The 22,902-nt window shown below is 37.6% G+C and overlaps 1 protein-coding gene across 2 annotated transcripts in view; it reads right to left on the bottom strand.

The window, feature by feature from the left end:
• CHD9 (chromodomain helicase DNA binding protein 9) overlaps positions 1 to 22,902 on the bottom strand; it is a 71,754-nt gene that overhangs the window by 36,098 nt on the left and 12,754 nt on the right. Inside the window, exons 1-7 of one of the 2 annotated variants that reach the window (XM_053987195.1) lie at positions 16,760 to 16,805; positions 15,296 to 15,630; positions 6,102 to 6,213; positions 2,767 to 2,916; positions 1,562 to 1,630; positions 1,418 to 1,473; positions 194 to 311 (exon numbers count right to left, since the gene is read on the bottom strand). In XM_053987195.1, the coding sequence (XP_053843170.1) occupies positions 194 to 311; positions 1,418 to 1,473; positions 1,562 to 1,630; positions 2,767 to 2,916; positions 6,102 to 6,213; positions 15,296 to 15,630; positions 16,760 to 16,789 (870 nt within the window). In that variant the 5' untranslated portion in view covers positions 16,790 to 16,805. Of the gene's footprint in view, positions 1 to 193; positions 312 to 1,417; positions 1,474 to 1,561; positions 1,631 to 2,766; positions 2,917 to 6,101; positions 6,214 to 15,295; positions 15,631 to 16,759; positions 16,806 to 22,902 lie in introns of those variants that run through there. The other variant, XM_053987194.1, reaches the window with a different exon arrangement.

Below are 22,902 nucleotides of genomic sequence, written 5' to 3'. Positions count from 1 at the left end.
TAAGACAGGTTAGTTCAGTGGCTCCAGAAGACTTGCTCCTTAAATTACATTAAATAACCCACCCTCTGCTGCAAACAACATCAATGGCTCATTTTTAGTTCCTAACAATCAGCTCTTCTATAGAAAAGCAAACTACTAATCACAACTTTACAAGGAAAAAAAAAAACTGATTTAATTTTTATTTCATACTCACATCTGCAAAAAAGTGAGCTCTTTGTGCTTTCCTTACTTTAAATCTCTTTATTTTCTGCTGGATTCTTTTATCCTTTAAAAGCTGTTGTTCTGTGGCCCACTCACAGTGGAGATATGAGCTAAAATCACAGAGATTAACATTAACACATTGGTGAAAGCAAATGCTATCTATTTTTAATATACAGTTAAAATAACAGAATCCACCATAAAGATCAAAGACTTAGTTTTCCAAATAATCATCTGGCAGCATCTAGTTAAGGCAGCATTTTTGAGCTGGAACCTGTAAAACTCTATAGATTCACAAATTCCTTTCATGTGTCCTAAAAAGAGAAACAAGCTTATTTCAAGTGAGCTTAAACAAGTCAAGTTTAAAATCTGACACCTCTAACAGAAAGTACCCAGAGATATAAATTACGTCAGATATTGGATCTGGTTTTCCATGTATGTCCTGTGACCATCTCTCCAGGCAGTGCTGGATCACAGAGCCCAGCCCATGGGAAGCTCACGAGGAGCAGCAGATCTCGTGGCAGAGAGGAACCTGCCCTGGACTGGGCTGGGACAGAAGCTCCAAGTCAAAGGGAGAGGAACCACGAGCTGCAGCATCTACCTGTCCCCTGGGAGAGCCCTTCTGAAATTACATCACAGAATAATACATATTTCTTCCTCACACCCCTTTTTTAATATATTTCCATCATTTTTTAAGCTTTCTAAAGATATGCTAGAAATAAGGTACAGCTGGGATTACTTATTCTCGGATGAAAAGACAGATTTTACCCTTTCAGAAAAACACAAGGTAAATGGTCTCCAACAATATTTGGAACCAGAGACTCAAAAATATTAATTTATTATAGCAAAAATCTGATTAAATTATTCACACATGTAAAATTTAAAATACGCTTGGATTTTCAGCATCAAGAATTGAGTAGTGACAGGAAAATAGATATGAAATTTAAAATAAAATATGGAAAAACTTTTATCCTTCAATTTTATTTCCTGCTTTTGACATAAATTCATTTCTATCACAAGATTCTTCTTTCTTTTTGAAACCATAAGTCCAACTATGACATCAGCATCTCCTAAATGCATGACACTGTAAATCAAATCTAGGTTCAAAAAACAGCCCTGATTTAAATTCATGAAGTTAAAATTAAAAAGCTTGAGTACATAAATATGATACTAAACAGTTCAGTCAACACATCCAATGAAACAACTTTTTAATACTTACTAGTTCTTGTATTTTACAAAAAACTCTTCTGTGTCTACCGTCATCCCAGCAGATATCTGGAAAAGGAAGTTCAGGGGAAATGTAAAGTGACAGATACAAACCCTTTTTTCAAATAAACTATTTTATCCCATGACAATCACTTACTTCTTTCTTTATTACCCTGGAGGATAAGATTTTGTCTACAATTGCTGCATCTTCTTCACTTGGATTTTCCTATAAACACACAAAACAATGATTATGATATTACTGCAGTACGTGCCCTCTCTCTCAGGCTTAAAATCTTCAACCACATGTGGCTTGTCAGAAGATGAGCAAAGGTAAATTTGACCTCCACCAGCAGCATTCCCTAACAGGCTGGGGGTAAAATTTAAAATCCAGAAAGGGTTACATGCAGAAGTACAGCAAATCTGGCACTTCCAAACAGCACCAGCTGCAGTGCTCACCTGCCAAACACACTCAGTGCAAGCATTGGGGATTCTGGTGCTTGCCAGACACTGTGAATGCCCTGCTGTGTTAAACTGATGCACTGGACATACCCAGAATTCAGTTATACACAACTGGAGAAGAATTCTGACAGGTGGGAAAAGAGGAAAGAAACCCAGCATGTGACAAACTCAGTCTGATCTATCTATTCTGCACACAGGCAACAAACATGCTGTGGAATCGGAGAGAGGAGGTTGTGGCTGAGAATTCCAGCAGGGCTGAGATGAGGCACAGATGGGATTACATAGCTCTGCCATGACTGGGGGTGTCATCCCAGAGACAAAGGTGATCTGTACAAGCTGCAATAGTCAGCCACCTTCCCTCTTGTCTGATTTGTTCCCAATTATACCATCACTCTCCTTTCCTTACAACTTCTGGCACTCTTTCAAGCATCTCATAAACACTCTTCTCCTGTTTCTTCCCTGCCACTCTGTTTACCTTGAATAGATCAACAGCAAGTTTGAGTCTCCAAGTTGAACAGTGAAGCACAAACCTGAAAGGGTTGTGGGGAGAGGAGGAGTCTCCTTTTTAAATACCTCAGTAAGCAGAAATCCCCCAAATAATTTGATGCTTCTGTAAGTTGTGGTAACATTAGAACAGAGCTTTTTCATATGCCTATGCCACATAAAACATTACTTGAACAATACCCATCCTTAGTCTTATTCTTAACTGCAATTAAATCAACAGATGTTTGTAATTCAAAAAAAATAGTAAGAAGTAATTTCTTACAGTTTTCAAGATCTTAGCAAAACGTCACACTAAACTGTGGCTTAGAAATAATAATGTATTCCAAGGTAGGAGCTTTAGTCACTGAACTAACTGAGACAAATACAAAGTTCCCACAGACCAAGCCAATTTTTACTTACCACAAATAATTGTAAAGGCTGCTCAGCAGGTAAAGGGGCAGAATTCTTCTTGATTTTAACAGAAACTTTAGCTGCTTCTTCTTCTGATTGTTTCCCTTCTCCTTCTTCAGAGTATTTTTTCCTTTTAACTTGACGATTTGATCTTCTCTTCTGCCATGCAGGAGAGAGAAAAGAGATAAAGGTTTTACCCAAAATCTCCCCTAACCTGAGCTGCATGTTCTGGGACACCCTAAGCAATACTTCAGCTGGACCTACAACCAAAGGTCAACATCTGATAACAAACATGAAATAAAGCACCCCTGTCATCCACTTATGTTCAATTAATTAAACTGTTATTTTCTCTTTCATGCAAGCATAAGATACTTTTAGTTTTAGGGCTCAAAAGCAAACATGAAACACTCTTTTCAGGGTATGGGAGCAAAGCTGATACACAACAGATCTCCCACGAGCACCAGTACTTCAACAGTGACTTCCTAATGCAGTGTAACAGCAGAGTGCTACCATCCAACTCCAGAATCAGAGGGAAAGAAATAAAATAAGCTGATGTGTCTCTACTAAATTGTGTTATAAAAAAATTATTAAGGTTTTCACTAGATCTTATTCATCAGATTGCTGATGAAATCTGACACGATGGCTAATGAAGACTTTAATTAATAATAAATAATAAAGACATTAGCATTTGTTAATGTCTGTATTTTCTCCTCCACCTTAATCAAGGCTTGTTTAACAGCACTATATGGCTTACTCTGCAGCTTCTAACCTTCCATTCTGGTTTCTGCAAGAATCTGAGGACAACAAATTCCAGCTGAAGAAATAATGTTCAGTCAAAGAAAATAAATCCTTCTCACTCATAGTTTCAAATACTTAAGATTATCAGGATATTGCATAACATTTCCTACCCCTCAGTACCAACATATGAGACACTGCCTATTAACTGTAAGATTAATTTGTAAATTGGATTCACTGGATAAAAATAGCAGTATCAAACTAGTCAGCTAACATTTGAAAACACTATAATCTGCTTTAGAGAACTGATCATCACAAAAATGAAAACAGCAAAGCAAAACAGTCTCTACAAAGCAAATTTATTATATTGAGCTACACAGAAAAGGGACTTTTTGTGCAAGAAAATCCATTGCAGGTTGCAATGTTCTATTACACTGCAGTAGTCAGTTGGGAGTACAAGTTGTGAAGAGGACAAACCCCTAAATCCTGTGGTCACAATGGCTTCTGCAGAGCAGATATTAAGTAACAGTGAGATTGCAGCACTGGAACTTTTCTTCCTGACTGTTAATTCAGCCCTTGGTCTGGCTGTATCTGGTAAAAGACGTAGCTGTACTTTAACAACTACACTACAAGTACAGAGCAGTAACCTGTGGGTACAGTACAAGTCAAAGAATGGCTACGACCATTCCTCTGGAGAAGCTGCAAAAATGAAACTCCATCATGAGCTTTCCACAGTTATGTAGATTATGTAGATTAGCCCATAGATGTGTGTGGTGTTAGGTGTCATCACCAAAAGGAATTTCTAACGTAAAGATACACTAATGTCACATTATACTTAAATCAATAATAGTTTGCGGACAGAAGTAGGTTTAAAAAAAAAAAAGCCAGGTAACATGAGCAATGCAAGATTATGTAACTGGCATTTTCAATCCTTCTCACTATGTCTTTTCTTAAAGTATGAAGTGATTAGCAAAACATCAACATATGTTCTCCAACACATTAATACATAATCTGAGCTGTTTGGAAAAAAACCTTTGTATTTCCCTAAGCTGAGAACTACGGCCATAAACAAATGGCTCTAAGACAAAAAATGAAGTATTAAAAAAAAATTAAAAAAAAAACAAAATTAAAAAAATGTATCTATTTAAGGAAGACACTTGATGTGAAACTAAGCATGCAAAATGAATTAGGGGGAAAAAAGGCCTAAAATTGCCCCCCAAAGCTTCGAAGCAGCTATTTGCAACAGAAATTAGAAACAGCTCTTTGAAAATAAAATCATGAACATATTCGAAAACTAAAGAGAAAATGAATTAATGAAGTAAAGCAATTTATGTCTTTCCTGCTTCTCTCCAGTTCCTTCAAAGAGAGCAGGGCAATGCTGTGACATTCTGCAATAAGTTATTTCTCTCTCATGCCACCCCTGATTATCTCTACTCTCTTTTCCCTTCACACCAGGAGCAGGTGATTTCATTATATGCCCAGGAAAGAATTTATCTTTGGTCTTTTATATTACATTTGTTGGCCTATATATTTATGTTTATCTGGTAACAGAACATGACTGAAAAGTTACAGATCCTTTCAGGTAACCTTTACCTAGGACAAGCTATCACTTCAGTTAATGAGAAGTCATTCTGGGAAATGGCTTCTGATACCTTTTCCCCTCCAGCATTATTATCTGTGAAACACCAGAGGGCAATTCAGTATTGCATAATTGTTTTTTGACAACTATCATCAACTAACGCAATTAATTTTTACTCAACAGCACCTTATTTTGAATACTGATTTTGCCTCTGTGGATAAAATTGCCACAGGATAAAAACCTGTGCAGTTCCAGCACATAACCTTACGTTACTGGAGATTGCCCTAAAGCAAGAAGTTGTAATTCTGTTACTAATGCAAACATAAATAGAATATAATTTCTTATCAACAGTTCATGTTTCTTTGTGCACAAGTTTTAGAAATAATTAGCTACGTTACTATTATTTCAGGGCAATCTATGAAAAAACTGCAGAAAGTAAGTTACAAGAGAGCTATTCCTCAAGGGAATGACCTGACCACTTCAATTCTTCATCGGGCACTTCCTTCAGAAGTATTCCACAGGCAACTAGAGCCTATCAGCATATTGATCATTGCTGCCTTCAGATCCAACACTGCAAGAAATCTGTTCCTTCCATTTCTACAGAAGCAGAGCTCAGGAAAAAAAAACACATTAAAGCTTGAAACAGCCCTTTTAAAAGTTCTCAAAGAGCCAGCTTCACTGACAAATGTCCTGTCTTTTGGGCAATCTCTGCATTTTCACCAAGTAAGGATCAGGTCTAACTGCCAGCTCAGTGTAAGTACTTACAGTCTCAAATCTATGGGCTTCTGTACTGAAATGAAACAGATACAAGCAGGGCATTAATGTCCCATTATGGAAAAGGGATTCTACCCTGTAGGATTTCCAACTGAGAAAAGTGGCTGATGATGAAAAGTTCTACCTGTGAGATACATGGAAGTGTGAGAGTAACTGTCACTGCATCCAAGGAAGTGTAACTTTCTGGAGACAGGGGAAAAAAGAACTGTAGACATAACACACAGAAATTTATCAAGGAAGAACACCAACTACTTACCTGTGAGTCTTCATCTTTCAGTGGCCGCTGTGGAGTCTGCTTAGCATCAGACAATTCATCTGAAGATTCGTTTTTCCTTTTCTGCTTTTTGCCCAATGTGATGATCAGCTTTCTGTCAGAAACAAAACCCCAGCCCCTGAGTGAATGCTGTACACCAGTGTGTGCAACTTCAGGAGCAAATCACTAGAAATTCCCATATTCTCAACATAAAACTCAGATAGCACCACTGTCTGAAAAATGAGTAATAGGTCTCAAATATCTTACAGCAGACAGTACTGTTCACTAGTGTTAGTGAGCTTCTCTACAGTTACCTTGCTATCACAAATTCCTAATTATCATACACATTCTAAATCTTTACATGAGAAACAGAAATACAAAATCCAACACTTAAACCAACTGACAGTGGTAAGCTACACAAAGTTAGCAGAGGTACCATCTGCAGATGACAACAGTAAATGATTTATCATAAAAAATTTACTATTGTAAAATGTACTGTCCCTTATTTTTACTTAGAAAAATTAACTGTGGAGAACAATCTAAAAATCACCCAAAGCTGACATGCAAAACTTTCATGCTTAAATACGGCATTCAATGGTAAAAATAAGGGAATTGAACAAATCTTTTTTTTTTGCCCTTAGAAAAAAAAAGCTATATCCAAAATCTGGTAGTTTTATATGTAAGTAATCTTAGAACCTATCAGAGTATGTCAAGAACCACCATTGTGCTGAATAAATTAGTTAAACTCTAAAGAAAAAGCCTCAATTATTTCTCTGTTTGGATTTAAAAATTACACTGTAAATCATGATACCAATTCATCAGATTTGTTTCTAACTAAAGGGTGTAAAAATATTTTTCCATATTTGAAATGTGCCAAATACACTTCTTTAAATGTGTTTACAGTGGCATAATTGTAGAATGACAAACTATTCAAGAAAATCACAGACAGAGAGCTGTCCTAAAATATGTATTTCATATAGTCTCTTATGATTAGATCTGTAACAGAAAATGAGGAAAGTGTTCCAGCATACAAGTGCTTCTGCCATGTTACAAACAAATTAACTACAAGATTTTAGTCCTTATACAGACAATACAAGTTATTTTACAGCAACATAACATCAAATATACTGGCCACATGATGAGAATGCTACTGGTGAGAATGTAATGGTTGAAACACAACTCACTCCTCTTTGCAAATGTTCAAACAGGAGAACACACATATATATTTACTATGTCCAGACTAACAGTTCACATGGAACATAAGCATGTTAAATTTCCAAAATACTATGGAAAATTTCAGGAACATTGCTTACAAAAGACTGCAGGTATAACTTCAGAAGCAATGAATATTTGCATTGCTTTTCAATATTTAATCACTGTATGTTCAGTGGAAAGGCTAAAAAACCCCAAAACGACGAAAGATTTTCCACTCCTATTTTTTTTTTACCTTTTAGCACAAAGTGAACAGCACTGATGGATGCAGGTTGAAATGAAGCTGTAGTCAGCATAATCACAGAACTGCTTGTTCACAAGTAAATTCTGGTCCTCGGCTTTTCATTAGGTGCTCTAAGTTTAATTATTACTTAGAAAACATGTTTCATAATCACAGGAAATAATTTCAGCAATGAACACACTGGTTTCCCTACTGACTTCAAGGTTACTTTGAGCATTTTCCCCCCTCACTTTTCAAGCTCTGATTAGGAATCATCTTTCTTTTTTTCTTGGTTTTTAATTTAAGATTTGTATTCAGGGGTATTTGTCCAATATGACACTTTCTAGTGATGGACTTGGATAATCGCTTTTTCCATTTTTATCTCACTTTGTTTCATAAAATTTAAGTGTTACATTAGCACTTGTCACTAATATGTCAAATCAGCTAATATATTCCAAAATTATACAGACGAGGCACATTGTGATTGACCTTCTGAAATTGTTGTTAAAAGGAATTCTAGATGCTAAAATTTAACATGCATTTAAAGGGAAACCTGGTAAACTTATGAGTGAGAATTTCCTGGAAGATCATTCATGAAACAGTATCTACCCCACCAAGTCCCTGGTTTGCATATTTAGGGTTTGGAAAAAATGGTAGGAAGTACCAATATATGCTTTCCCTGCTCTTAAATTCTTTAGAAGAAAAAGGGTAACTGAATGTTCTTTAATCAAGCAAGTGTTAAGATACAAGTCACGCTGGAAGAGGTCTCAGGAAGACCTGTGGTTCCTACTCAAGGCCAACTACAGAGATCTTTTATGATGCTCAGCCTAGTTAAGTTCCACTTATCTCCAAGGCTGACAGCTGGTAGGTACCTGCGCAATCTGTTCCAATTTTTGATCCTCTTTTGTGAATTGGTAGATTAAAACAATTCCTAAAGACATGTTACAATGTTACATTTGTTATCTGTGCAACCACAGCTCATTCTCACTTCATGCACTACTGTTTACTATTTTAGGCTCAAGGGTCCCTTAGTATTCAAGAAGCACAATATTAAGGGGTATAAGGTTTACTATGGGTTCTAGTGGTATCCATTGAGTAGCTGAGGATTTTAAGGACCTTCTGTTTCAGAACATGGGGTATTTTGTGATTAGACTGCTCTAGCTACATCTTTCCTTGCACATTTGTTCCTCTCTTAGTCCCTCCTTGGGTTCACCTCTTGCTCTGCTCCTGCAGCCTTACATACAATATTCCATTTGTCAGCTTTTGTATCTTGCTTTGAGCTTGCATTCCCTACCCCCAGTACTTCACAAGCTTCTCCCTGAAATTTTCTGCACATCTCTGCATGCTGTAGATCAGAATGTTTCTTCCTCTACATGGATATGGTGCCAATGACAGGAACAAATGCAGTTTTACTTCCTTCTGATCCAGTGCCCAGAATCACAATGCTCCTTGCTATCAAAAGTTGCTGAACAACAGTATGGTGCTAAAGTCATACATTTCTATCAGTAAAAATGCAATCTGCTCATATTTTGGCCAAAAACTTCTAAAAAGATCTGCTATATGAAAACAATGATTTTCAGAAGCTTGTAAACTAGATCAATTCTGTGAGAAATTTTCATTGAGTGAACAAGTTCTCTTGCCAGTTTATAAATTTCTGCATGAAAGCATAAAGATCCTTGGCTAAAATCCCTTTTTCCACCCTGAAGCAAACTGTTCTGAACAGAAACTATCTATTCTGTTTCTATGAAAAGTTAACAGCACACTGTAGACATGGAATAAATAATATCACCAGACTCCATTTGAATTTCACTTTCTCTTGCCTTTTAAATTAATATTGATCTTATTACATAACATCTATAAATTATTTCAACAATTAGACATTGTAGATTTCTTCATTACATACTTTCTTCTAAAATTACAAACTAAAGATGTTGAAAAACTTACATCACAAAAAAGGTTTAAAAAGAAGATTTCTCATGAGCCAGTATGACTTCTGATCCTTAGCATAGGACTCCTACACGCTTTAAAGCTACCAATAACCACTATTTGAAGAGCATTGCAACTTCTTTCTTATAAATGAAAACCAGTAAGAATATTCTCCATTCCCCTTCTGTTTCATAGCAGGGAACATGATGGAAACACTGTCAGTACTCTGAACAGCTTTAAAGTGATAAACACTTTCCAAAGCCTTCCAAAGAATGAAAAAGGAAATATTAAAGACAACAGAAAGAAAAAGCCAGCAAATAACGTATTAGGCACGTCAGGAAGTACAGCTGGCCTTTAATACATCATTCTACTTCAATTTTCCCAAAACAGAAAACACCAAGTAACTAATTATTAGTGTCCAAAATCACCTTTCAGATATTATCATTTGTAGCCAAAGCACTTTTTTAAATTACTAACAATAAAACTCCTACATTATCAACAGTATTAGCAATTCTTTATCACTAGAAACTTTGCTAAAAATATAAAGTAGAAGTTTCCTTGACAAGATACTGTATCCTTTTGAATGAGAGTTAATTTGCTGGTATAAAACCATTTTCTCTTATCCTTTTACAATATGTTTAATAAATAATACTAACACAGTGGTATTAGCCACTGTCTCCTTCTCCAGTTGTATTTCAAATTGATAACTTCTGGACTGTGCACAGATTTTTAAACACTCCTAAGAGTCTTTTTGGAACCATCGGTCAGTTCAAACTCACACTACATTGAAACGTTAATGCCAAATAACAAACAAAATAACATCCCAGAAGGGATGGCCAAACCTTGAATTTACTGCCATTTTAATCAGGACACAAGATAGGTCTAACAGAACTCAAAGATTCAGCGAGTACCCCTCCTTGCTGACCACAGACCTGTTCCCCAGCATCTGCCTCACTGGCAGGGAACAGGAGGACGAGTGCCAGCACCTGCCTCCCGGGAGATCCGAGCTGGAGGCACCTACACTTAACACAGCATCAGTGTGACAGAGAACCACCTCCTCTCCACCCCTCTCCCCACGTCTCCTGAGCTGCTATCTGAGTTGAAAAGGGTTTCAAACCACCTTAATACTATCAGATCAACAAGCAAAGATTACCTGTCATGGTGCTGGGTTCTAAAACTGCTTGTAAACAGTATTTGTGAGACCTACTTCGAGGTACAAGGCAACAAGGACAGTTACTCATTTCAGCAGTGCACAGGATCACATACCACTTGCTGGATTCATTGCTACATAATTCAAGGATTAATGAACAAAATCCACCAGTGCTCTTTTAACACGTGAAATAATACAGCCATTTCTGGCAGCAGTTTTGAACTGAAGGACTACCACTCTGACTCAAACATTTGTAAATTGAGTCCTTAGAATTTGGGGGACTTATTTATTTAAACTATGCAGTGATTAAGAAAAAAAATTACCTATATGTATTCAACTGATAATGTCCTTTACATCACCAGTGCAGAGCTGTTGCTTTTCATCAGGGCTGTGATATTTAATTTTATGTTTGAGTAGGTGGGAATACGTTGAGAGCTATAAAACCTAAATGCCAATCTACTTTTTTGAACAAGAGAATGTTCACAAATTCATAATTCTTCACATCAAGTGGTAAGAAGTAGACTTCTTAGATTAAATATGCATCACCTTAGATGGAAGAAGTAGATTCAATTAGGAAAAGCTTATAAATGGAAACAAATTCTATGCAAAAATATGAAAGGGTTTATAGATTCCTAAATGTCAACACACCTTGGAAAACAGCCAGGATACGAAAAGTGATTCTGCTGTCTGCAGAGTAATAGTAAAGCAAATTTTGAAGAATTAATTTAATCAGTAATCAATGCACAAAGCAAATTACTTAACTTTGGTATATTATACATACATTCTTCTAATAATTTCTGTCATACCCTTACAACATTCTTGGTAATTATATAATTTAGTCATGTATCTTCACCAATACTTATGGCACAGAAACTTTGCTAACCACAGAATCCAGTTCTAATAGACTTGACTGAAATTAATAAGCATTATTTCTCTGTCTTTACAGCTCTGAGAAATAAAACCTTAACCTTCACCCTTAGAAAGAAACTACAGCCTGCCCAGAAAGTAACTGCTAGCAATTTTTAACTAGCAATGATAAATTAGAATGAATTGTGCTATAAATTTTTCCTGTACATGTAGATCTCAGAGGATCACTAAGGAAAATATAAACAGTTAACATGAAGCCACCAAACACAAACTGATTCAGCAGCAAAAAACAAGAACTCTTGAAAGATCATCCTGCCCCTAAATCTAGACATAGTAGCTAGAACTCATCTTGATCCCAGATGAGGGCTACTCAATTTCAGTAAAAGCTGTGCTGTATTACAATTTAAAGCACCTTTTTTTTTTTAAACTGATGGCTACCAGGCAATTCTATCAAGGTCTATTCAGCAATTTAAGTCTTCCAGCGCTACAGTTCAACTGTAACTCTGAAAATCCTCTTCCAGAGCACACAAAACTTGCTACACAGAATAAAGCCCTGTAAGAGGTCAAAGTCTATGATCACAATCTAAATAAGAGTTTGCTGTTTGAGTGCTGTGCTACAGAGGGTACAACTGTGCCTGTATTGAACAGGCTGTGTTTGTTGCAAGCAGAGATCTGAAAGACCAGATCAAAACTGTTTCTCAAACATTTCTCTAAAGAAAAAAAAAAAAAAATCTACATATTTGATACTGTTTCAGATAGCTCAGCTCTGTGTTGGCCTGCAAAAATGAAACAGGAGTCACCCAAAACATACATGTGACTTCAGATCTTCTCAAACACACCCAACTCTGCATCACCTCCTGCGCTGCTCTGACACTCCAAATCCAAACTGAAGCAACAGATTTAACAGTTCCTGGAAGTTAAATGAGTTTGCTATAGAAAACCCTGACTGAAAAGAAATTTATTCATCTGGGACGGACATACCACAGTAGAACTCCTTCTAAAATGGAACAGCAGATGCACCCAAACAAATTCTCCACTACTGTTAAAAAGGTATATTGATGATTTTTTTTTTTTTTATTGTAAACCTTTACTGGCTTCAAGGTTTCACTCACAACTATACTGCTTGCAGAAAAATTAATTCATAATAGCTACTAACAGTTGGAAATTGTTTACTAATCTTTTTAAAACATGAGGGGACTTCAGGTTTTGTTTTCTGATTAAATTCAAGGAATGCCATTCATACAAATATGTATATATATTTATATATTAAAGTTTTTCTCATTATTGATTGAAAAAGAATTTTAGTTCTTTTTTATCCCATTTTAAACAGATCTCAAAAATCTTTCCATCCAAAGAAAATCCGTTTTCATTGAACTGAGATCTTCCCTTCCCTTCCTGGCCCATAAAGCACTTGTCTTTTACAGCTATTATTTTAGCATAGTAAAATTTTCTCCCAAGATTCAGTCAAAGTTTATTTTAAGGTAATGAGAAAAATTAATGGAGCAACCCACACGCTTAAAAAACCAATCCTATTTTGACTCAATAATTCCAAAGACGTGCTTAGATTCATTAAGAAATATTTTTTAAGAACAGAAGATAGGACAAAACCTTTACAAGAGCTGTTTAGTCTTCTAAACTCCTTATTCTTTAATTTTGGTTTTCACTGAATAAAATGAAATTTATTAATCACTAATTTTTTTAACCATGATTGAAAAGACAAGTATAGTGATTTTGTAGTAATTATTTTACTGTAATATCAGCAGTTACATTGGCATAGAAAGCAGGGTTTGGTAAGATTATTCTTTTAAAAAAATCAAGCTCTTATTGCAATTGCTGTTCTGCAAAATCCCTGGTGTATTCCTTCCTAAACAGTTATTATTTTATATGTTTACATCAATAATAGACAATAATGTTAATCCAACACAACACATGAATCTGTTTGGATACAAAAATGAAGTATCTTGATGTCTCAAAGCATTTGATTTGCTGCTGCCGATCTAAATAAAATAGAATTCTGTGAATATGAACAGAAATCTGTGATATGTGGTTCTAGAAGACTCTTCACAGCTCCTCACCAGGACCTGACTGCTCCATCTTTAGGAATGCATCCTTCACAATGAAAGCAATACCGGGCAGCATGATGAAGTTAGCAGAGTGCTACTGGGGCATTAGGTGGTTAAACTGTAAATAATGGGGAGACAAACCTTCACAGCTCAATGCAAAATGATGAAACATTGACAATAATTAAATGGGAGCTCCTCTAGCAGCTTGCATGTACTCTGCATCAAACAAACACCATAGTTAAAAAACACACTTTGAGAAATGTCTCTTTCTCAACTGACGCCATCTGATGAAATCCTGAGAACTGATCCTAAGTGGTGTGCACAGCACAGCATTTCACCAAGACAAAACTGAGTGCAGAATCATAAACTGTAGGTAACAGTTTACTTTTCTTTTTCATTTAAAAATAGTAAAAATATAATGGCAACTATGTAGTATATCATAATGATGTTATTTTGGCAGGTTTTGTCAATTACCCAAAAGAATGACTAAAAAGCACACTCGGGACAAGCCACAAGGTTTCATGAAACTGACACTACCAGAACAACAATGTAAGTTTTCTGGTTAGACAGACACACAAAATGTTTGTTCTAGAACATGAGTAAATTCAGAAACATGGAAGTGAAATCACCTTCACGAAAGTACACATCTGAAATCCCACCTTAAACTGGATGGAGAAAAAAAGAAAAGGAAGCACTGCTTGATGCTTACAAGCAGCATCATATGCCAACACATAAACAGAACACAAAGAAATTAACTCCATGAAATTTCACGTTAAGAATGAAGTTGGGTATAGAGCAGTAACCTTCATACTGCAGGATAACTACTCAAAATTGTTTGCTTTAAACATGTAAGAAAAGCATTGATCTCTGCAAGAAAAAAAGAAAACACAGAGATACAGGCTGCTTAAAAGAACATTCATTTCTGCTCCATACATTAAAATATATATATGGATATGAGACATTTAAATTTCAGAGATGTGCCAGTTAATATTTCTGCTACTGCAAAAAGAGCATGGGTTTAAAAAACTAAAAATCAGACTGTAACTAAGATTTCTATTTCAAGTTCTGACTGACGTACTTAATATTGGAAATCACACGCTCTCCTTTAAAAGTAAACAGGCAACAAGAGTCCCAAGATGAGCCTGTTCCTGAAACCCCTGGAGCACTCCAAAAGCTCCTCACCCCAAGGTATCCACCCAGCTTGACCCAGCTGAGTCTGCAAAATATTTAAGAGGGCAGATTAAACTGATATAAGGGAACACTACAAAGTTCTTAGAATTTAATCTTTCCAGTATGTGCTTTACTTTTGATGTAGATGTGATATCTCTAAGAATATTCTCTTGCTTACAAGTTCATTAAATTTCCAATTTCTCCCTATGTAGTTTATCAAGCACACTGTATTGAAACTACATGCCAAAATTGATAAAGACACCATTTATAATCCAGAAAAACTCAGTTTGGAGTCAGAATATATTACAAAACTAGAGAAAAGAGATTTCGGTCTGTGCTTCAAAGTGAGTACAGAATATTTTAGAATCTGTATTTAAAATAATTCCTTTCAAAAGGACACTCCTACAGTGATTTTATCTAAAGAGAAAACAGAGCATTCTTGTTCCTGAATGAGAGAGTCCACACATGGACTTAATCAGGAAGAATTTTGTGTAGGCAGCGGAGGAGAACATTTTATTATCAGTAAGCAGTTTCCATTTTAATCAACGATTTACAGTCTGAAGAGGAGACAATGTTTTAATCTACTTACCCAATTTTTGTTTTCTCTTTAATTTTGGATGAGGAACCAGTTTTCGGCTTTTTGGTCTCCTTATCCTTTGGTTTGGATTTAACTTTTCTACCCTTCTTTTCCTCTTTCCCTTCAGCTGAAACACTGGGGAAGTTTTCAGGGCTCATTACTCGTGGAATGTTTCTCTCTCCTCTCTCTTTTGCCTTTGCAATTGCTTCAGATATTATGCGATTCGCCTTCTCTTGTTTACTTTCCGAGTCTGTTTTTTTCTTCTGCTTCTTTTCAGACATTCCCCTCACCTGGGTATTCTGCAACTTAGTATAGGATCCTGAACCATCAGTCTTCTTGGAAGGAGGCTGTAGCAAGAAACAAAAAGTAAATTAAATCTCCTTATTTTAAAAATATAAAGAAAAAGTGCAAGCATTTTTAATAGGGATATGCATTTTTAAAAAATGCAACTGCCAGGGACTTATGTGGACACAAAAAATGAGGAATTCCATTTATACCACAGAATGGCGTGGGTTTCAAAATAACTACATCAATTGTTGGTTTCAAACAACCAATCCAAGTACCCAAAAATTATCCTTCTGAAATTCTCTCAGCCGTCTCTCCACCTCTGTAATTGAAGAAACCAATCCTGAACCTTTGTAGCATTCCCACACAATTGACACACATGTCCAACACCTCTAGTAAAATATGAAAAAGCAAAGAGCTCCTGAAGGTAACAGCATCGGTGTTTTGCCTTAGGTAGGATACCAGAACCACAGTTCCCTTAAAGCAGATGAATGAAATACGGGACTAACTCGGTGATGAACACAACAGATGCTCGAACAACACCAAGATTAAAAAACAGACAAAAGATAAAACCAAAACTAAAATTACACAGCTCTATATCCATAAACGGATCAGAAAGCAGCGTTTCTTTTATTTAGATCAACATACACTCCATGCCTTGGATAAAAGACGTAACTTGTTTTTATCTTCGGGATTTTAATGCCCGTTTCATGGACGCAGAATTGTTTACGGGGCTGATGAGCTTCTCCTGCAGCCTGCTAGAAGACATGTTTTTGCTTTCCTCCCCTCCCCCTTTCAGGAATGGAAAGAATTTCCTATTCAAACACAAAACCCCGGCAGATAACAGTTATGTTACGTTCTCACCCGTAAATGCGCCTCTGCCTAGAGCAGGAAGAAAAGCCACCAGGAATTTCCAAACACATTTTCTGGCCAAACCCCGTGCACTTCCCGGGATACATGTTCTATAGGTGCCTCATGGGCGGCGGGGGCGGGAGGCAGGGATGGGGCCGCTCCCGATGCCACCTTAAAGCCCCGGGGCTGGAACAAACAGCCGGACCCAGCTCGGGAACAGCTCAAGATGGCGATGCGGCTCCCGCAGCAGCAGCCAGTAATAAGGAAGGTTATTCAATCCCATTAGCCTTTTAGCCCAAAGAACCCCTCCTCCTCCCACTCATTCAGGCTCTCACTTACCCTTCCTCTTGGCCTCTTCACTGAAGACATTTTTGGCGTCAGACAAAGACTTGCCCTCCGCTTTTCCAGCACCCCCGGCAGTGCTCAGGAGAAAAGCATGGGGAGAAGATTGCTAAATGGCCTATTTAGCGAGCGGCAGCCGGGCCGCGCACAGCCCTCCCCGAGCGCTCGCTCGCTTCAGCAGCATCCCCGCGCCCTGCCCGGCGCGCACCCGCCGCCCCCGGCCCGGCCCGGCCCCGCCGTGCGCGGACCGCCGGATCCCAACAAAGCGCGGAAAGAAACGCACAAAGCATCAAAAGGCATCAGCGCCAATATTAGCGCTGGTTAGACCCGCTCCCCGCGGAACTAGGCCAGCAGATGGTGCTACCCGTCATTATTCCATTAGGCTCCACGTTTAACCCCCGCGGGGATCGGCTTTAACCCTTTCCGCTCCCCGCCCGCAGCGCCGCCCACAGCGGCTGCTCGCTCCCTCGGAAAACCGTGGGAACCGGGCGCTGTGCTGTGCTGGACCTCGCTGCACCGCAGCCCTGCGGCTCCAGCCCCGGGGGAGGGCACGGGGGGACAGCGGCCGAATCCCAGCCTGTGGCCTCGCAAACAGATTTTACTCTCCAATATACTTTTTTGATTTTTTTTTTTTAATTATTTTTCTTGCATTTACTTCATTACTATACGATGATAACAGTGACTATAAATCATTTGCTGACAGGCTTCCCTGCTTCCTACAGAAAATGGAAGAACTGCTCGGTTTTATCCCTCTGCCTCTGCCCAGACCTGCGGGACCCTGCGGTGGAGACCTCCTCGGGACACGGCACTCTGGTAAGCGCCTCTTCATTCCCAGGTTGGGTTAAAGTGCTATTTTAAAAAAATCAGACAAGTTTTAAAATAACGTATTGTGAACATAGCAAATAAAACAAAAAAAGAAGATTGGGGTTTTTTGCAAGAGTATTAAAAAAAAAAAAAAAACAAACAAACCAAGAAGCTTTTGACAGCATAGCTCCATAGCAATACCCTTGATTCTCAAAAGCCCACTCAAGAAGAATGAAGAAAGATCAGGACTTGATTTCTGTTTTTCTCAATATACACATATACCTTCATTTTGCAAGATATATGTTTTTCCATAGAAAATTTAAAATATGGCAAAGATTTTGAGATTGTTAAGATTAGTCATTACTCTAAAAGGTCATTTCACTTCTATTTAAGATTAATTTCAAAATTAAGTTCCTTGTCCAGTAGAAACACTAGTGGCACCAATACTTTAAATTGATTGTTTTCTTAACAGTACCACTTAAATTCAAGGATATTTCTGTAAATATGCAGCAGCATCACAAGGACAATTACCACATTTTAATTTTACTTTTGAGAACTCTAGCCAAGATGTTTCTATATTATGCTTACAGTAACTATAATAAATTACAGGGATTTATCATTTAGGGTGATTATTCCATATCTTAGTAAAAATGGTAACTAATCGACTATTTTAGATTTTGAGATCAGCTAAACAAAAAAAAAAAAAAATCTTCCTAACGTACCCTGGGTATAATTTTAGCTCTAAAAGCCAAATGCTACTAAAGCTAATAGTGTTACATTGGTTGGTTCTTGAACATTCCTGGGCCAGAAAAAAACAAACAAAAAAATGCTTAATAATTAAGTAGATGATCCAGAAATGGTGACTTTTTCATGAATCCTTTTACAGTCTCTTTCTAGATATTTTATTATTTTAAAACAAAGTTTCTTTGCTGCATTTTCTCAGAGCTCAAAGCTGCTTCCCAATTCATTCCTCAACAATATTTACTACACTCTTACTGTAGAACTGTGAGTATGCTGGACGAGGCTCCTCTATGTTTTAATTACGCTGCGTCTTGCTCTGTACTATCCCTTCCGAGTTCTGTCTCCTGCACTGCACAAACATTAAGCTATTTGTTAGAAATCCCAGACCATAGGGTTTTGTAAATTTTGCTATGACATTTCTAACCATATGGAAATGACATTCATGAAGATGCAGGAATGTCATCATTCCTGCCAGCCATTCTAAGCCAAATAAATCTGTAACAAAACCTTCATCAAGAAAGTCACCATTGTCACAAAAACTAAAACTGGAAAGCAACACAAGTGTTTCGAGATTAGAACGCTTGCACTACAGAGGACAGGATCTGTGTGTACTTAGCAACAAAAGCCATTTAATCCAGACGAGCTCTTTTATTCTACCAATAATTTCATGATTCGAAAACATGCACAGCTATAAAATGATTGAACAGTTGTAAATCATCACAATGAAAACCATTTCAAAGGTTCTTCAGCATCTACAAAAAAAAGGGCAAAGCCTTCTGCAAGCTGAAAATACCCCTCCCCCTCAGTGAGACAGAACGCAGATAAAACATCCTTAAGGAATATATCCTCTCACCAATGGCTTACAAACCTATTCCATCTAGAATAAGAAAGAAAATTTTAACTGACAAATATATAGGTGAAGGTGGAAAGGAAAACCCTGAGGCCACCACATATTTAAAACCTGAAGATTTTATTCAGAAAAATCGGTTTGTACTTTTTTTCACGATTGCAAAGATAATCATCCAAATATGAGCAAATGCAAAGCAATGCAATGTTGTCTTTTGAGTCTGCACAGAGGGAGCTCCAGGGTATCTGCTGCTGCTAATGGCTTTGCCAAGCAGCAGCCGAGTGCAGGAAACAAGCCTCCTGTCAGTTCCCTGCTGCTCCACACAATCCTCTGGGCAGCAGGGAAATTGGCAGGAATCACCTCAAATTCACACTACTGCTGCTGCCTGCAAAAGCCATTAGCAACAGCAGCAGGTATGGGCCCTGGTGCTGCTCACACCGCAGAGCTGGCCCGGAAAAATACTCAGGGAGCAGATCAGACAACAGCTGTAGAATTCCCCACACATGCCCTGATCCACAGCCAGGGGAGCATCTTTTTGGCACTATTCAAGCGAATTTGACACATTGTCTCACAGGAGTAGAAGGTACCCTACACATATCTGAAGGATTTCTTAGTTAAACAATGTAAAAGCAGTCAAGTTACTGGGAAATACCAAGAAGCAGAATCATGACAGCATCTTTCCAATAGCCAACAGTAGAATTTTCATAGAAAGGCATTTCCTCCAACATTTTGTTGTGGTTGCTTAGGACATGTATTTGAAGACCTTCACTGGCATAACAGCCTCTCCCCCGGCAAGGACAAACTACCATCCTCAACACTTACAGACATCAGGTTTTTCTCCTCTAAAGCCTAATAAACCCATTTTCATTTGCTCCACAACAAGTACTTCCTTCAAATCCCCTGCATATCACTACAGAGCCAAGGAGAAGGCGAGTTTAACATTGAAACTACTTCTACCTCCTAGAAAACCCTCCCAAATCCTGCCTTATCTGTTCCAATAGTAAAATGTGGCTTCCACTGTAAGAACACCTTTCTATAGTAGGTATGGCCATTCACAATAGAGTAGCATTACTTTCAATTCTTTGTGCACAAAACCTTTCAGACTAAGTATCTCCCTGAAGTCGCACCCATTCTTGATATATTCTAGCAACTGACAATGCTTTTCTCCAAAATTTTAACGAGTCACGCATTTATGATTGAATTATACAAGGCACTTTATTGAAATAGTGTTTTTCACTTGTAGATCTACCGACCACTTAGATTAGCTACCTGAGAGCTAAATTATGAGCTAAGAGCACTAAGAGCTAAATTATAACCCTAAGGAGTCTAGCAACAGAAAGCTAAGATTTACATGCCTTGAGTGATTGTTTCTCTCCTGCTGGTAGCAGTACACACCTGCAGGATGATGCTCAGACCAAGTACTGGCTGCCTTGAAAGCCTAACAAGTTCTTGACAGTCTTATCAGGTCCTCAGGAAATCAAGATGACCTTGACATCAACTGCACTAAAAGCAGCTAAAATTAGCCACCTGGAAACTTGATCTTCATGCATTACTCCATCACCTTTGTCCATGTTTATTACTAAACAAGGCATCTCTTTGTGCATGTCAAGTCACCAAAACAGTATTAATATCAGAACCATAGTACAGATAAATAAATTGCATTACTTACAATAATCAACAGTATGGGGACTTTGTCCAAATTAACTTCTCATTTTTTCACATGATAATCACATGAAAATTTGAAAACTCCAGTTGCTTTTAATTCACTACAGTGAAAAATATTAAAGGTATATCCATTCATCATTTAAATTATAAAATTGTATTTAGGAATGCAACTTTAAAAAACCCCCAAAGCATGAAGTCAACTCGGTGACATCTGAATTCCATACTAGCACTCTGAACTTCTTTCCTCTAGAATAGTCTGCAAAAATAAGTCCTCTATTGACTTTTAATGGTGGACTTATAATCAAAAATTTATCTATTAAAAAAACCCAAAAACTTAAAACCTTTACAGAGTCCATCTGTAGAAGATTACCTACAATATCCATGTGTGTCACCCCACATGCATGCAGAAAGACACCTCTTTTGCTGCATGGCAATCCCAACAAAAGATGTAATTTTCTTTAGACAGTAAACTGAAATTAGTCTTTCAGGGCTTCTTCTGCACAACTAATGGGAAGATCACCTAAATATGCAACAGAGTTTCTTTTCTCCAGGGACAACTCCCTTTAGAGTTCCTTCTGAACTGCTTTTTATTTTTTTGTTCAACAGTTGCCCAACACCATCTGCTGGGATTGCTTCACAAAGCCAAAAGCACTGGCAAATGAAGATCTGTGGTGCTCTATCATTTCTGCACTCTCTTTGGTGCATATATGGAACTATTAAGAGAGCCAATGAAGTATTCCAAATTGTGGTTCTTTCAATATGCTGATAAGATACTTCCTTCTTTTTCTAGCTTGTTATAACTGCTAATTAATTTCTCAGTGTTTAATGGGTATCAAATTTCACAACACACATTTACGAAACCTAACCCAAATTAAAATAGACATGTACAGATAAATTAAAAAAAACCCCAAAATATACCAGGTGAGAGTTTGTCTTTTTCATCTTCCATGCTTGTTATCTACAATTTTGGTAAATGAATGGCTAACAATTACAGCACTGTGGCTGGACAACAGTTTTTATCTGTGTAACAGTCACTTCAGAACATACATCTGTGATTTGGAATGTGAATGTGGTTTATGCCTCACAAGGCACTTAGCATCATGCTTATAACCAAATTTTAAATTTCTGTGGAAATGAAAACACTAATGGGAGGGTCAGCAACCTTAAAGTAGTCATGTTTCTAAGATGAAACATGCACCTGTTGGCACGTCACACTCTCTCTACATAATGTGTTCTTTCACATCTCAGTGCTACAGAACCCAGTAATAGTACCACTAATCATGTTTTGCCACTAGTGTAATGACGATACCATAGTTGTCATTAGTAGCAGCTTCTTAAGCAGTGACCTGCCTTATCATTCATGGGGAGAAGTTCAAGCCATGTCCATGGAAGCAGCTGCTAAGCTGGGCATGCAGCAGAGGCAGCATGGGAAGTTACAGCATGAATCTGCAGCACACATTTTGCTTCCATTTGGAAGAGATTGTTTGAAGAAAGTATTTTGGGGCTCAGTGCCAACTATAGTTAGAATCTTTTTCTGAGTATTTAGTAGTGGTATGAAAACTGTCTGTAATTTGCACGGGAACTCTTAAAGGAGGAACTATGTAATGGAGCATGCTAAATTGCCAGGAAATGAAAGAAATTGAGAACTTCATCCCACTTGCTCTGCCAAGCTGCTGCATTTAATGTGTTTCAGTTTTCAGTGGCTTTGTGTTCTGTGCCCATCATGTACCCACTTCTCTTGGGTTCCAGTCTGTAATGTAAGAGCTATTTGGAAAATGGCAGACAATGCCAACACAAGCCACTGCCTCAGCAGAACTCAGTGCTCTTTTTCACATGCAGAGCCAGAACACCCAGAATTTGCATTGGTCTAAGGCTGATGCAGGGCACACCTTGTGGTGCACTATGGCAGTATCACTACACTTACCATGAGAAAACCATGGGCTCCTCTCTATGAAAAAAATGTTATTATCATATCCAAGGCACCTGCTGGATGCACCATTGAGTTACTAGGCTCAGACCAAATTCACAGTCATGTCATACCTCTACTTTAAGATTTTCTTCTTTAAGCTAAGGGCCAAAATAG

This window comes from Vidua macroura, chromosome 11 (assembly GCF_024509145.1).
Source record: "Vidua macroura isolate BioBank_ID:100142 chromosome 11, ASM2450914v1, whole genome shotgun sequence".
Taxonomy (NCBI): domain Eukaryota; kingdom Metazoa; phylum Chordata; class Aves; order Passeriformes; family Viduidae; genus Vidua; species Vidua macroura.
The sequence above is the reverse complement of the archived record's forward strand: the minus strand, read 5'-3'. Positions and strand labels throughout refer to the sequence as shown.